The sequence below is a fragment of the Macrotis lagotis genome, chromosome X (genome assembly GCF_037893015.1).
Source record: "Macrotis lagotis isolate mMagLag1 chromosome X, bilby.v1.9.chrom.fasta, whole genome shotgun sequence".
Lineage (NCBI taxonomy): Eukaryota > Metazoa > Chordata > Mammalia > Peramelemorphia > Peramelidae > Macrotis > Macrotis lagotis.
The window spans coordinates 308,428,544-308,446,146 of NC_133666.1; the positions used below are offsets into that span (position 1 = coordinate 308,428,544).

General features: G+C 38.6%; 1 protein-coding gene across 7 annotated transcripts in view; it reads right to left on the minus strand.

The window, feature by feature from the left end:
- Positions 1–17,603, minus strand: part of CTIF (cap binding complex dependent translation initiation factor) — a 464,369-nt gene that overhangs the window by 343,060 nt on the left and 103,706 nt on the right. For 6 of the 7 annotated variants that reach the window (XM_074204166.1, XM_074204171.1, XM_074204167.1 and 3 more), the window contains one exon: positions 2,036–2,246. In XM_074204166.1, the coding sequence (XP_074060267.1) occupies positions 2,036–2,215 (180 nt within the window). In that variant the 5' untranslated portion in view covers positions 2,216–2,246. Of the gene's footprint in view, positions 1–2,035; positions 2,247–3,537; positions 3,625–17,603 lie in introns of those variants that run through there. The other variant, XM_074204168.1, reaches the window with a different exon arrangement.

Below are 17,603 nucleotides of genomic sequence, written 5' to 3' on the forward strand. Positions count from 1 at the left end.
ACTTGTTTATATAGATTACATTTATCAGTATTTACTGCTTTAGAAATTAAAACTGATACTTTAAGATATTTACTAATTTATTTCATGTTTATCCTACATTCTCGAAGAAGACTGTGACATCAGGGAGGTGACACCATGACAACACATGAATTGGATTTGAATGAGAGGGTGCTGTGCTAAGTCACCAACCTCACTTTCTCCTCCACAATCATCTAGGTCCAGTGGCCAAATATGAATCAAGATGACTGGAGATGGTCCTTGATGGGAGGCAATCAGAGTTAAGTGACTTGCCCAAGGTCACACAGCTAGTAAGTAGCAAGTGTCTGAGGCTGGATTCAAATTCCTTTCCTCCTGACTCCAAGGCCAGGGTTCTATTCACTGTGTCATCTAGCTGCCCAACTACTTTATTTAAAAATAATAGTAAACCACAATTTTGGGATTTTCTGCAATGGAGAATACCATCTGTATCCAGAGAAAAAATAGTGGAGTTTGAACAAAGACTAAAGACTATTACCTTTATTTATTTATTTTGGCAAGGCAAAGGGGTTTAAGTGGCTTGCTCAAGGCCACACAGCTAGGTAATTATTAAGTATCTGAGGCCAGTTTTGAACTCAGGTACAGGAGTACCTTCAGGGCCGGTGCTTTATCCACTGTGCCACCTAGCCACCCCACCTTTAATTAAAAAAAAAAACATTATCATATAATTTTGCTATCTCTTATATTTTAATATTTTTTCCTTAAGAATATCATTTCTCTCAAGTAAATGTCCTTCATTTGGGGAATGGCTTAGCAAACTGTGGTATATGTATGTCATGGAACACTACTGTTCTATTAGAAACCAGGAGGGATGGGAATTCAGGGAAGCCTGGAGGAATTTGCATGAACTGACACTGAGTGAGATGAGCAGAACCAGAAAAAAACACTGTATACCCTAACAGCAACATGGGGGTGACAATCAACCTTGATGGACTTGCTCACTCCATCAGTGCAACAGTCAGGGACAATTTGGGGCTGTCTGCAATGGAGAATACCATCTGATTCCAGAGAAAGAACTGTAGAGTTTGAACAAAGACCAAGGACTATTACCTTTAATTTAGGAAAAAAAAAACAAAACCTGATATCTTATTGTCTGATCTTGCTATCTCTTATACTTCATGCTTCTTCCCTAAGGATATGATTTCTCTCTCATCACACTCAATTTGGATCAATGTACAACATGGAAACAAAGTAAAGACTGACAGATTGCTTTCTGTGGGGGTGGGGAGGGAAGTAAGATTGGGGGAAAAATTGTAAAACAAATAAAATCTTTAATAAAAAAAGAATATGATTTCTCTCTCAATGCATTAAATTTAGATCAATGTATAGCATGGAAACAATGTAAGGACCAACAAACTGCCTTCTGCAGGGGTGGAAGGAGGGAAGCATGATTGGGGGGAAAATGTAATATTCAAAAATAAATAAATAATTTTATTTTTAGTTTTTTTAGTTTTTGCAAGGAAATAAGGTTAAGTGGCTTGCCCAAGGCCACACAGCTAGGTAATTATTAAGTGTCTGAGGCCACATTTGAACTCAGGTACTCCTGCCTCCAGGGCCAGTGCTCTATCCACTGTGCCACCTAGCCGCCCCTAGAAATAAATTAAAAACAAAATAGTAAACCATATTATAAGCAAGCTAGGAGATAAAGGAATGCTTTACCTGAAAGATCCATGGAAAAGAAAATAGTTTATGACCAAGGAAGAGATGGAGAACATCATTAAAAACAAACTAGATAATTTTGATTATATTAAATTAAAAGTTTTTGCACAAACAAAACCACTGTAACCAAGATCAAAAGAAATGTAGTAAATTGGGAAACACTGATCCAAATCTAAATTGGGAATCACTGATCTAAAACTCATGACACAGACCCTGAACTCACTGTGATGTCAGCCCATCATGCCAATATTCCAGGTCCTTAATAATTAAATCCCAAGAACCACCAGTATGGGAGAGCAGACCACCTTGTTGCTTCTCCTATGGTCACTGACTGCCTCACCTGGGAGATGTTGGACTGGGTCTTCTCACTCTCCCCATCACCCTCTGTCTTGTCCGTCAGGAGTCCTTGCACCTGGTACTCCAGCACATAGCTGTCAATGAAACGCTCCAGCTCCTCAATCTCCTGAGAACGACTGCTCCCTGCCTCAGAAGAGGCTGATGCTGCTGAGGAGTTCTCCATCACAACTGCTCAGAAGCCTGGAAGGAGGGAGCTGGGTGGGAGGGGAGTAGGGGGCAGAGAGAGATGAGAGAGAACAGACAAGACAGCCATGAAATTCTTGCCATGTTTGTTAGAGGCCCTTACATGTGTAAGGCAATTTCTACTTTTCAAAGCAATTTACATTCATTATTTCATTTGCTCAGAAAGGAACCATGGCCTCGTGAAAAGATTACTGGGCTTGGTATCAGGAGACCTAGGCTTGAAAACTGATTGACAATAATCTATGTGACTAGGAGCAAGTGACTTTAACTTTTTACAGTAGGATCAAAGATCTAGACCTTGGACCTCAGAGATGAACTTGTCCAATCTCCTTATTTTATAACAGAGGAAAATGAGGTCCCCAGAAGTTAAATGCCTTTACCAAGATCACTCAGATGAACATAATCAGAGAATTTGAGCCCAGGTCCTTTAATTTCAGAGCGAGTGGTGAATTTCTTTATTATGTTTTTATTAATTTTAGTTTTTTGTTACAGTTAAGTTCTGAGTTATCTCCCTCCCAACCTTATTAGAAAAGGTCATCATTTGATAAAAATATTTATAGATATCTATATCTATATGTATGTATGTATATATTTATCTTTCTATCTGGAACCATACAACATATACTTCTATATCTTAGTTCTCTAGAGTGGATTGCACTTTCCTTCATAATTTCTTTGTGGTTGATTTGAATGATTATATAACACAGAATTGTTTGGTGACTTAATAGTACTGCTCTTCAAACAGTATTTTGTTACCATATACAATACTCTCTTGTTTCATTCTGCATTATTTCCTGCAAGTCTATATTTTTCTGAAACTCTCCTTCTCATCATTTTATTTTAGGTTTTTTGCAAGGCAAATGGGGTTAAGTGGCTTGCCCAAGGCCACATAGCTAGGTAATTATTAAGTGTCTGAGGTCAGATTTGAACTCAGGTACTCCTGACTCCAGGGCCGGTGCTCTATCCACTGTGCTACCTGCTCTACATTACTTACAACGTATTAGCATTCCATCATAATAATACCACAATTTGTTCAGTCACTCCCCAATTCATGGATTTCCCTGAAATTTCCAGTTCTTTACTTCTACAGAATCCCTAGAAATATTTTAGAACATATAGATTCTTTTTTCTTATTTTCCAGTCACCTTGGGAAACAGACCTAATAATGGAATGCTTGTTGGTGCTCTTTGCATGCCATCGTTTCTCTGGACTTTAGTTTTCTAACATAAAATTGAGATGTAACTTGCACTATTTTACAGAAGGTAAGCATTTTCTGAGTCTTAAAGCACTACAGAAACATACTTCTGGAGCAGCTAGGCTGCACTGTGGATAGAGCACCAGCTTTGAAGTCAGAAGAACCTGAGTTCAAACCTGTATTCACACATTTAAAAGTTCTGTGACCCTTAGTAAGTTAGTTAATCATGAAGGATGGAAGGATGACAGATGAAGGAAAAAAAGGAAGGAAGGGAGGGAGGAAAGAAGGGAGGAAGGAAGGAAAGGAGGGAGGGGGAGGAAGAAAGAAACATGCTTTTACTATTATTAATCCCCATAAGAGCATTTTGAAAGGTAGGAGAAGCATTATTCTTATTTTATAGATGACCTCATTATTCTACTGAAATTCCTCTCTTCAAAGACATCAATTCTATTTGTCAAGCCTAATGTTATTTTCTCAGTCTTCACTCTCCTTGATAATTCTGTAGCATTTAAGACTGGTGCTGATTCCCTTTTTATGAATACAGGAAAACAGTCATCATCCTAATTCCAATAAGTCATACCCAACAAAGAAATAACAACATAGACCTCAGACTTTACAGAGTTTTTTCATTTTATTCTGTATTTCCCTAATGTACTTATCATTTACTAAGTATATATATATATATATATATACATATATATATATATATATATATATATATATATATGTTATATGTTGGTGTTTTATCACCTCACCAAACCTTGAGAACTGAGTCCATGTCTTATCTAATCTCTCCAGACTAGCACAATGACTTGAATAATTTGAGTGGTTAATAATATTTGCTGTATTTTATTGACTTGTCAAATAAATAATGTCAAAGTTGGGAAGAACTTCAGAGTCCATTCAATTTAAAGTAAAATTAAAAATAATCCTACTTCCATTCCATCCCAACCTCTCTCAGCTCCCCTTTTATGTATTTTCCTCCCCTAATAAGATATAAGCTTCATAAGAACAGGGACCATCTTATTTTCTTTTTTTTGGTAACCACAGTTCTTGGCATGGTGCCTAACATACATTGTTTGTCCTACCCATTTATCTATGGCATGAGGAGAACCCCTGAAGCCTAGAGAGATGAACTAACCATTTCAGGCTTATTCAGGTAGTGAGTGACAGGGCCAGGATTAGGACAGGGACAATTCTGAATTTTGGTCTTTATCCCACCATACCCCATCTTTTATGAAGCCTCCTCTCCCCTCCACTCCTCTAGTCCCCAAGGGATCTCTCCTTTCTCTGAATAGCTACCACAATTATAATCTCAACAGGTGTTTAGCATTTAATTACTATCTAATTATTTCAAGTGTACACATTTTATTTCCCCAACAAGACTATAAACTCTCCAAGGCAGGGATAATACCTTACACTTCTTTGTATCCCACACCGGGGCTTATACAATCCTGGATATACAGTGGGTAGATTGACTGATGGTTAATGACAATGATATCCCAGAGAGAACTGTGAAGTTCTGGAGTGATACCTTCTCTGTAGAAGAGTGAGTGAGACAGCTGATGCCTAGGGCAGGTTATTATTCCTCGAAGACTCGGGGAGGAGATCTTATCAAAGACGCCTTGGCAGACTTCACAGGTTCTGTCTGAGCACCAGGTTTTGCTATCCCCTGAGTGAGTCCAGAAGTTTGACACTGAGCAGGTTCCAAGAGGCTCAAATATCAGGTGATTCTGTCTGGCCTTGGCCTTGCTCCTTCTGCCCTCTCCCCAGCAGCTCCTTCCTGCAGGTCTTCTGACCTAACAGGGAAGCACTACCCCTACAAAGGCATCTTAGGAAGGCAGCAGGATTTCACTGTTTGGGGGGGGGGGTAAATCTAGAGGACAGTCATGGAATAAAAGTGAGCAGGTCAACTAGTCCAACCTCCTCTTTTTGTAAATAAGTAAATTGATGCCCTGAGAAATTAAGTGAATTGCCTAATCACACAGGTAGAGAATAGTAAGAGCTACAATTCAAGTCCTCTAATCTTGACAAAGCAGACCACTGCTAGCACACAACGGGAAGTGGAAAACTTTTTATTCTTATTACTTTTAATTAGTGCACATATCTTTAATATCAGGAAGTTCTAAGGTATACTTTTATTATTACTTTTAACAAATGTACATATCTTTAATACCAGGAAATTCTCCTCTTCAGGATGCATTGGCACTAAGTTTTTGATATATCAGGTCTTACAGGACACCATGAACGTTTAACACCTCCAGTAGAAAGGGGCACAATTTTCAAAGTCATCCCTTGGACTCACAATACCTTGAACTGACTGTGGTCCCAGACCCTTTCTTCTCCAATAATCAGTATTTGTTCTCAGAATCATGAACCTATAGTAAATTTTTAAGGGATATGAGGAATAATTAGGCATATCCCTAAATGTGACATAAAATCTTTCCCCAATACTTCACATGACTCTGAACACTAACATCTCTCATTTCGAGCACATCATATAATACACTATGTTTCTTTTCTCTCCAACTAGAACATAAACTTTTGGGCAGCTATTTTCTATCTTCCCCATAGGTGCTTAGCAAAGGGCTGGTAAACACTTTTGGTAAACAGTTGCTGGGTAAAGGAAAAACTAAACCCTCCCTCACCTCAAGCTATTTCTTCTAGCCCCTTTCAGAACCAGTCCAGCAAAACAAGACTATGAGATGTTCACAATTGCATGCTGCTGACTTTCAAATCCACTTAACTGGTACTAACTTTTCTGATGATATACAATCTTGTTATCTCCAACTGCCTACTGGTCATCTTGAATTGGAAGTCCTGTAGAAATTTGAAACTCAAGATGTCCAAGACTGAACTCAACTTTTCCCCAAAGCCTTCCCGTGGTTCTATTCTCTGAACAATCAAGGCTCACATCCTATAGAGATATCCTAGACTCCTGTGTTATCACTATCCCTCATTTCTCACATCCAATCTTTTGCCAAGGTTTGTTAATTTCTTTTTTATGTAAATAGTATTTTATTTTTTCCAATTACAATTTAAAGATAGTTTTCAACATTAATTTTTTATATATTTTGCGTTTCAAATTTTTCTCCTGCTCTTCCCTCTCCTCCCCAAGACAGCAAACAATCTGATATAGATTATACATATGGAATCAAGTTAAATCAATGCAAATTAAGTTAAACATTAGTCAGGACATGAAAGAAGAAACAGAACAAAAGGAGGAAAAAAACGCACACACACACACATACAAAAACAAAGGAAATGAAAATAGTATGCTTTGATCTGCATTTAGTTTTCATCAATTCTTTCTCTGGATGTGGATAGCTAAGTCTGTCATAGTTGACCACCATCGTACAATGCTGCTGTACTGTGTATAATGTTCTTGTGGTTCTACTTCACTTGACATCAATTCATGTAAATCCTTCCAGTTTTCCCCGAAATCAGCAAGTCTGTTCACTTCATATCTCCCATCTCTTCCCCTTCTCTCCTCTAACACTGTCCCCACTCTTAGACAAGTTTGAAGTGATGAGACACCTCAAACCTGAACTTTTACAAAAGCCTACAGGTAGGTCTATCTGCCTCAGGTCTCTCCACATTCTATCTATCCTCTAATCACCACAGTGATTTTCCTAAAATAAGTAGGACCTGCCACATCATTCTCCTACTTAATATAACTCCAGGGGTTCCCTATTACCTCCAGGATCAAATAGAAAATCCTCAAGTATTCAAACCCCTACATAACCTGGCCTCTCCTACATTATACTTCCTCAGGCCCCATCACATAATCTTCAATCTACTGACACTGGCCTCCTTGCTGTTTCTGAAACAAAACACTTCATCTCTTGGTGCCAGACATTTTTGCTGACTGTCCCCCTCCTCTGGCAACATCTTCTATTGTCTTCTGATTTCCTTCTAAGTCCCAGCTAAAATCTCACCCTGTGAGGCAGACACAATTTTACAGATGAGAAGCTTGAGACTAAGAGTTTCAAAGACATGCCCACAAGTGACAGTCAAAACTCAAAGTCAGGGCTTCTTGATACCAAGATTATCCCTCTTATCCATTCCATCATCAATTTACAGCTTCACCCTTTTCAAACCCTCTCATTTGAGGCTTAAATGTAGACTTGATGGTCACTAGAGCCACAAGGAGAGAATGCTAAAGCTGGAGCCAGAAAGACCTAAGTTCAAATCTTGCCTCAGACCAATCCTCAGAAAAATCTCAGGGTGACCCTGGGTTCTGTCTGTCTCCAAATTATGATCTCCTTATTTTCAGTTTACATGACCACAGAATCACAGATCCTCTGAACTGGAGAGCAATTCCGATATTTCTGACAACAGATGCTCCTCCCTGGGCTTCTGTTTCCTCAACTGTCAAAGGAAAATGTTGACAGATGCTCTTTCAAGATCCTTTCAGGGGTGGCTAGGTGGTGCAGCGGATAAAGCACCAGCCCTGGAGTCAGGAGCACCTGAGTTCAAATCCGGTCTCAGACACTTAATAATTACCTAGCTGTGTGGCCTTGGGCAAGCACTTAATAATTACCTAGCTGTGTGGCCTTGGGCAAGCCGCTTAACCCCATTGTCTTGCAAAAACCTAAAAAAAAATAAATAAAAAATAAAAAAAAAGATCCTTTCAGCACTAACATTCTAAGATTCTGAGAATAGGAATATTCTCTTCCTATAATCACATCCTTTTTGGGGGTTACATTTATATTGATGGCTTATTTTTTTCCTTCAGTACAGTCATTTCTCCATATAAGTTTCCTTCCCTTCTTTCCCTAGTGAATATTTTCTTTAACAAAGAAGAAAAGTTAGCAAGCCCAAACTGTACCATGACTATGACTGACAATGTAATTGGTATTCCACAAACATGGTCTCTCACCTCCCTGCAGGGAGAAGGAAGGAAGCATGTTTCATCATCTGCTTTTTTGGATCAAGCCTGCCCATTGCAAATTGACACTTCATTCTTGCTATCTCTGTGAGTGGTCACAGGGATCCCATTTCTCTCAATATCAACTTCCTTCTACACTGAACCAGAAGGTGATGGAGTGAAAAGTAACAAAAAAAAAAATCTATAAAATGACATTCTAGGAAAGGACAGGAGATTTGACTCTTCTGGGAAAGCAGATAAGTTAATGCAAGGATCTTTTTTTTAGGAGACTGACTATATGAGGAAAGCAGAAAAAAAACTGAGAAAAGTTTTTCTGGGATGTACTTTTCAATGCAGATTTATGGCATGATGTGGAAAAATAATGAGCTGAGAATCATTTGTGGTTGTCTGGTGGGGAGGGAAAGAAATTCTGAAATTCTTTTGCATGAAATCACTTCCCATCAGAAGCTCTGAAAGAAGTATAATTTTACCCAGGCATCTAGGGGCATGTGCATCACCCTCAGCTGGGAACTGAATTTTAAACCTTTAAAACTATTGGCTATATTTTTGAGAGTATTAAAAACTTATCCCTGGTTTTATATAGATATGACCCCTTGCTGTAAGCCCTTAAATACATTTTCCCTTATTTTCAATCAATTCTAAATCAACTATCATATCAGAAATTCAAGGGACTGCTAGTTTCCCCTGGCATAGGAGACTTCTATAATTTTTGTGAAAAGAGGCTCTTCAAATTCTCATTGCTCAAACTTACTGCTAGTCCTGGTGTTTAAGGTCTTTGGGGATCTACCATTCAACACTCTCTCCATTACAAGGAATTGTAACCATTTTTGTGCCAAGGCCTTAAGGCAGACTGCTGATGTCTATGGATCCCTCCTCAGAATAATATTTTTAAATGTATAAAATGGAATTCATAGGATGACAGAGGGAAAACAAAAGTAAGCCAAAATAAAGATGTAATTTTTTTACCTTTCAAATTCATTCACACCCAACAATCTATCTATGGAGCCCTTGGGGAAGTCTGTGGACCTTAGAACTCAAAGACAAATTTAGCTGAAACCCAGATCCTGCGATTATCCTATACAACTGACAAATGCTATTAGTGATTGTAAAATTAGACAATCGCTTTAAGTCCACCCTGGGCTTTAAAGGTGATTATCTCCTTCTCCTTCTCTTCATACTCAGGAAAGAATAATGTGCAGTTCAAATGAGGTCCTTCCTAGGAATAGCTCTCATAATACACCCTGTTATTTCCATAGGAAAACCCACCATTTTAGGCCCTTAGTCAGGTGGGGCTTACCCTCCTGTCTTACCTTCTGCAATTCCCTCTCAATGTTCTCCTATTCAATCATTTGTCAGAATCCTTCCACTCACCATCACATTTCAAGGCTTCAGTACAAAAAGAAGTGTGTGTGTGTGGGGGGGGGGGGTCTCACAAAGCCAGAGTATACAAACCACTCATGTTTACAAATCACCTGTCCCAAATGATCTCAGCTTGAACCTCTTACCTGGGGAGCTAAGAAGTGCAAGCATGCTCACTCCTACTTCAGAGATGAGCAAACAGCAGCATAGTTAGCCAGAAAGTCTGCAGCAGGCACTGAACCAAAGCTCATGTCATCTCACCTTCAACTCCACTACAGTCCTCTGTCTAGGTCAAAAGCCAGCCCACACATGAGCCTTCATACCTTTAGGTCACCTCATTCAGGTCCTAGGAGAATTCTCCCTACAAGAGCAAAGTCTCTATTTCTTTTAATTCAACTGGGTTGCTGTGGTCTTTTCCTTTTCAGCTGGTCTAAAGGAGATGATAATAATTCCTAACTCCCAGAGACAATATAAGGGTCAAGTGAGGTAGCATTTGTTACACAGCAGACACTTAACAAATACTCACTTTTGATCAAATTTTTAAAAAAATCTAAAGTCCTTTACTGTTTCTCTTTTATTTTATTTTCTCCCTGGCCATTTTATTGAGACTGCTTACTCCCAACTCAAAGCCCCTTGATAACTTAGTTCTCCCCATTGCTTTCAGTCCTTTTCTTATCTCCAATTTTTCCCTCTTGCCTTTCTACCCTTATTTTCAACCCTACCTAACCCCTTTCAAAGAGAGACAGAGAGAGAGAGAGAGAGAGAGAGAGAGAGAGAGAGAGAGAGAGACACACACACACACACACAAAGATAAAGGGGCAAGAGAGGGAGAGGATATCTACAAAAGCATCTTGTCTTCCCATTCTTTACCATCTAGCCCAAGGAGCTCCTCCAGAAGATGATAGTCTAAGAAGAAGGGCCAACCCACAGTCCTAGGATTGAAAACCCACAGTCCTAGGATTGAATATCAGGGAACCTGAAGGTTAGTACAGTACTCTGTCCCAAACCCAAGGAAATAACAACAATCTAAGTATTTCAGTCCTGCTCAAGCATCACTTCCACTTAGGAAGTCTTGCCCTACCACCATGGGCAACTGATCTCTCCTATTAGAGTACCTCCTCACATCCTGTTTTACTTTGTACGGGGTTTGTTTACTGTTTTTCATGAGCATACATCCCTTGTTTTACCATCCAGATTGCAAGACCTTCAACTTTTTAATAATAAGTTCATTTCTTTCATATCCTTTGTTTTCCAAAGCACTTTACAGACTTCATCTCCATGATCTCATCTATGGTTTCTTTCAGAGTAGGTTGTTATTTTTGTATCTGATATATGAAGGAATAAGCTCAGAGTTAAATGACTAGCCCAAGGCTTCATGATTAGTAAGAGTTACAGCTTTAACCTGAATCCATGTCATTTGATTTCAAATCTAATGTTCTTTCCTCTATAACTTACTGTACTATCACACTTGAAAAGAAGTAACATGTTTATTATTTTTGTTCTCATACATTACTTAGCCTACATATACATACTCATATACACACACACTCACACTTGTGCGTGTGTCTTGTACGTATGTACAATGTACACTACCTTGTACATACTAAATTTTTAATAAATGCTCATTCAGATGGATTGACCTCACTTTCCTCATCTGCAAAATGAAGACTAACTAGACTAAATCATTTCTTTTCTTTTCTTTTTATGTTTTTGCAAGGCAAATGGGGTTAAGTGGCTTGCCCAAGGCCACACAGCTAGGTCATTATTAAGTGTCTGAGACAGGATTTGAACCCAGGTACTCCTGACTCCAGGGCCGGTGCTTATCCACTACACCACCTAGCCACCCGGACTAAATCATTTCTAAGGTCTCTTTCAGTTTTAACTTATAATCACTTGATCCATGCAGAACGGGGTCTCCTTATTTTTGCTTTTCATGAAAACTGTCTATACTTTTTATTAAATATGAAAGAATAAATTCCAGAATTTACTCTATATCTTCACATAAGGAAAAAAATGGACTAATTAATTTCAATAGGATATGATATTTACCAAAACATTCCAAACAAAACAAAAAATATACCAAAATATAGGACAAGCTTCTAGTATTCCTGGAGGGTGTGCTTACTAGAGATCCCTTGACATAGAAGGGGGTCAGTTAATAGTCATCAAACATTTATTATACATTTACTGTAGTAAGTACATTGTGCTAACTGGTAAGGATGGGGGAAAAAAGGTCCCTGCCTTCAAGAAGCTTACATTCTAATGGGGGAGATGATTTGTAAATAATTAGCCCCATAAAACATATATGAAGAAAAACAAAAGGTAATATTAGAGAGCAAGGCACTAGCAGTCAAAGGAAGCAGGAAAGACTAGCTGCAGAACTTGACATCTGAGTAGAGTCTTAACTAAGCCAGTTGAAAGTAAGAAGCAAAAGTAAGGAGATAACATTCCAGACATGAGGGACAGCCAAAGTCACTGAGACTGAAGATATAGAATGAAGTGCAGGAGAAACCAATGAAAAGGCTATGAAATGAAATATATTCCTCCTCCACTTTTGTTTTTTAATTAATCTACAGAAACAAGAAAATATGGAAAGGAACAGTTGAAACAATGAATCCAAAGGGGAAAAAGAAGAGGTAGTCTCTAGTGGAAACCTTGAAAAAAATGGACAGCGAAGTTACCAAGGTCTGGAAATAATAGTACATATAAGATAATAATGGCCTTGAGAAAAGGCAATAACATGTACGACTGTCCTGTGACTCTGTCATAGAACTTGTAAATCTGTAACATGTTATCTTGTTCTATAACAGTTTCATGACTATAGTTCCTATCTCTCTGATTAACAGCAACTTCTTCTGTAGCCTGCACACCCAGGACCAGGGATCATTATACAAAAAGGACCCCCTCTTAATACTTCCCAATAATTGTTTCAATTACAACCCCACCCTACCTCCATATCTGACTGGTATCATAAGGAAGGTGTTCTTGGTAACAATGATCTGAATTAGAAAATGACAGTGATGAAGATGAAGGAAAGGAGAACTGATAAAAATAAATAAAATATCTTTATTTAAACTGAGAGGAATTTGATAAAAACCCTTCACAGTAAATATTCTATAGGGCCCATTTAATTTTCAATGTAAAACTAAATACTAAAGATTCAGTTTTAAGGATGAACCCTATCAGTGGAGGCAGGCTATGTATACTTAGATCAGGGTAATATTTGCTTGGGTCAGCTGGAGTCAGGATGACTCGAGTTCAAATTTGACTTTAGAACTTACTAGCTATGTGATCCTGAGTAAATCACATAACCCTATTTATCTCAGTTTTTCATCTGAAAAATGAAAAGGAAATGGCAAACCACTCTAAGAAAACTGCCAAAAAACTTTTAAATGGGATCATGAAAAGTTTAACACAACTGAAATGACTCAACTTTTTAACAACATAATTATAAGATTAGATAGTATTTGTTTTACATTCATTGGAGTTTGCTAGATTAAGAGGAAGTGGGCTTGAGTCTGAATTCTAGCTGTGCCAATTATTACTATAAGTGGCAAATGACATCATGTCTCTGGCTCTGAGTTTCTTCATCTATAAATTGAGGGAACTAGGTGAACTCTGGGGTATCTTACAATATTAAATCTATGCTCTTATGTACTCATTTACATGTCCTGCTGACACACCTTGCTGACATTTTCCTCTTCTATTGTTCTCAAATGTCTGTTGTCTACAGTCATTCCATTTATAGACTCAGAGACTCTTCCAATGCATAACTTGGAGATAATTTAGTACAATGCCCTCGTTTTTCAGGAGAGAAAATGGAATTCCAAATGCATATGACTTGGCCAAGGTCATCCAGCAGACCAAGACTGAAACCTAGATCTTCTTAATTCCCACTCTGACCTTCTCTCTTCATTAACAACACAGGTGCCTCTCAAATTTCACTTCAATTCAAAATGTTAAACATCTATTAAGAATATCATGATTGCAATGAGTGACATAAGGGAATCAGAAGTCATAATTTGCCCTTAGAATGTGTGTTGTGTGTATTAGAGAAAGAACAAGACACATATAATATATAGAATATACATAATATATATATACAGATATACATGTGCATAGGTGTATATTAGAGAAAGAACAAGACACATGATATATAGAATATACATGATACATATATGCAGATATACATGTGCATAGGCATGTAATTAGAGAAATAACAAGACATAATACATAAACCCAGGTTCTCTGGCATCCAGAGTTAGTATTCTTTGCACTGCATCATGCTGCCCATAGCTGGAATGACATTTAGAGGTCATCTATTCCAACTTTCTCGTTTTACAATTGGAGGAGGGGTAAGGGAGGGGGGGAAACCCAAGTTTAACCTTGGAAAGCACTCTCACCGGTTCAATACATGTACTGAGAAACAGGGAAAGGTCCTATAAAAACAAGGACAAGTATTTCTTCATTTGAAAAATCTGCAAAACAACAGCAGATTCCCAAGTTTGAGGATATGTGTTCTGGGTACCTGGGACAGAATGATGGGGACTAGGTGAAAGGAGGATGGAAGGGGGAATATTCATGCTTAGCTTTCTCATCCAAATAAGCTAAACTCAGAAGGTGAGTGTTACAGTAGGGAGAGACACCAGCAGGAGAAGCAAAAACTATAAGCAACCAAAGGAAGAAGGGACTCACATTCCCAGAGCACTCAGAGGAGGCGTCACACACTTCAACTTTAAACTACATACTGCTTACTGTACTTTACCACAGTGCCCATATGTACTGTGGGTACATATCATCTGCTTGGCTAGTCTGGGAGCTGTTCATCTCTCCCTCAGCACACAACACAACTTGAGGCAACAAAGAGACCTTCAATGAATCTTTGCCAATGATGAATCTCTGCCCGGGGGCAAAGAAGTAGCCAGCTGATCATCTGTTGCTATGTCAGACCTCCTCACAAAGTCAGAGGGGATGGTTATTTTCTGGAAAAGAGATTTTCTTTCCCTCTCTCCCTTCTTCTTCTCCCTCTTCCTCTCATTCTCCTCTCCCCCCCCCCTTTTTCTCTCTGTTTGTCTCTGTCTCCCCACTCCCTCCCCCCCCTCAATAAATACAGGGTGAAGATTAAAAGCAGGCACCACTTATTGAAGTGTGGTCCTTAAGAAGGTCCCTCTTGGGGCGGCTTGGTGGCGCAGTGGATAGAGAACCAGCCTTGGAGTCAGGAGTACCTGGGTCCAAATCCGACCTCATACTAGCTGTGTGGCCTTGGGCAAGCCACTTAACCCCATTTGCCTTGCAAAAACTGAAAAAAGAAAAAGAAAAAAAAAAGGTCCCTCTTTAAATGAAGGTGTACCTGAGCCCACTCACAAAAACCACTGGGTGGGGACAATGCCTCATTTGTTCCTTGCCAAGCAATGTTTATTAACCACAAAGAGATAAAGAACAGGACCCACACTAGTCCAGCACTGCTAAAGCCATAGTAACAAACAGAAGCAGAATACCTTCACAATACGTTGATTGAAAAGGCTGAGGAATTCCCTTCACCTTGAAAATTATATTCTTTAAGAAGAGTTCTTATTTATTTAGGGGCCAAATAGTCCTATTACAATGGTGAAACCAATGGACATTTCCTCAGTATCATGTTTTTAAATTCATGAAATAAAAATGCAAAGGATTACAAAAGAAACAAAAGATATTGAAATACACTTTCAATTTTTTTCTTCTTAAATTCACACACCCTAGATTAAGAAGGCCTGGTCTAAGGGAATACCTGAAATCCTAATGTAAGAGTCTTGTTCCTTTGACATTAGGATAAATCTTCTAATGAAATGTAAAATCTTCTAGGAAGTAGAATACAGCAAAATGTAGCCAGTTTTTGCTTTTCTGTTTTTTTGTTTTTAACAATGTGGCCAATAGTCTAAGTTAAAATTTTTTTTCTTTTGAATTTTTTTCCTTTTTTTTTCCTTTTTTGTTTTTGCTTTAAGTGGAACATCTTATCTGTACAGCACACTTGAATTCTCTTTTTTTTTCCATGTTTACTTTTTCAAAGCCTTATCCATTTATCATTCAATCCCTACTACAAAATGAAATCCTCACTATAATACTGTGAAATAAGGGGGACAAATATAGATTGTAAGCTCCTTGAAGCCAAGAGCTGTCTTTTGATTCCTGCTGTATCCCTTTATTCATAGTACAGTAACTGGCACATCAGAGGTGCTTAATAAATATTGAATGAATTAAAGTGAATTCAGTAAGAAAAATTCGGTAAGAAAAAAATGAAGCCCAGAGATAGAAAATGAATCATCAAAGTCTCAGAGAACCACATTTACCAAGCAAGTCTAATGATTCCCCTTCATAGCAGGATCTCAAGCTTCTCCTAACTCAGAGATCATGGTGAGGATGAGGATGAGGATGAGGATGAGGATGAGGATGAGGATGAGGATGATGATGATGATGATATAATAAACCATGGGAGACAGTACTGGAAAAAAAGGAAGGGATAATAAGATAGGAAAGGAGAAGAGGACAGAGTCTGAAAACAGTAGGCAAGAGTAAAGTGAAGTATGGCTTTAGTTCCTTCCTAAAAATGGGGGACCGAAGGTGGGAGTTGCCAGGGAGTCAGGGAGGGCCCCAGGTGACAGTCTCTCAATGTGGCTAATCAGCTAAGGAGAGTCCAAAGAGAGAATTCAGGTGAGATCTAAATCTCCTAATATTTCCAGGATGTCAGTAAATCACAGTGGTCATCCATCTATCTGTCACTGTCAATATATGACTAGCCTCACTATGTAAGTCATACATCTCCCCCACAATAACTTTTTTTTTAGGTTTTTGCAAGTCAAATGGGGTTAAGTGACTTGCCCAAGGCCACACAGCTAGGTAATTATTAAGTGTCTGAGACCGGATTTGAACCCAGGTACTCCTGACTCCAGGGCTGGTGCTCTATCCACTGTGCCACCTAGCCACCCCCACAATAACTTTCAAACCATTGTTCCTGGGTAACAGGCACCATGTGGACTACTCACTACCATGTTCTGCTCCACAGGCCTAAAGTGACCCACTTTTTAAATAGAGACTGTGATATTCTAGGACTCTCAGGCATCAAGCATCACTAGAAATATTCTGGTGCTAAGAAGATGGATTTTTTTTTTGTGGAAAAAGCTGGGTCGCTGAAGGTACTGTTCAATTTTCTATTCAGGCTTCTCTCCTCTGCAGCTGGATGATGAACTGGGGTTGGGATTGAATAGGAGGAGGAGAGCAGGCTCTCTTGCCTTTGAGAGATTCCAGAAGGCATAAAAGGAGGAAATGTGGCTGACTATAGGGCGGATCAAGCTGCAGCAAAGGATGGTACACTTAACACCACATGGTGTTTGGTTTATTCATTTACATTTGCACTCAGATGCTATCAAAAAAAAAATCACTGGATAGAAATTGTACCTGAGATAGCACTTCCAAAAATCACCTTTAAGCCAAATTCCAATCCTTGTCTTCCAGTTCAAATTTGACATGATTTATTGTGTGCCTATTGTTTGCAAAGGATAAGGTTGGGTGTCATGGGGCTACAAAAATAACTTCTCATCTATGACTTCACAATTAGTAGGAGAGAGAAGACAGACATAAATAAATACAATATAAAATTCTTCATCCTAGGAAATGAATCAATTGTTGAGAGAGAGATGGGGGGGGATTATGTTCTGATAAAGAAAACATTTCTGATTAGGAATTCAAAGAACTCATGCATAAGGTAGAATTTAAACAGAGTCTGCTAGGAAGGGTAGAATTTCAAATGGCAGAAATAGAAAGCCTTCTAGGCACAAACATACTATGGATCCAGAGAAGGAGGTAGGAAACTGAAGAACAATTTCAAAGGCTTAGGAGTAGTCCAATTAAGAAAAAGAAACGAAAAAGTGGTGAGAGAATACCATGTAA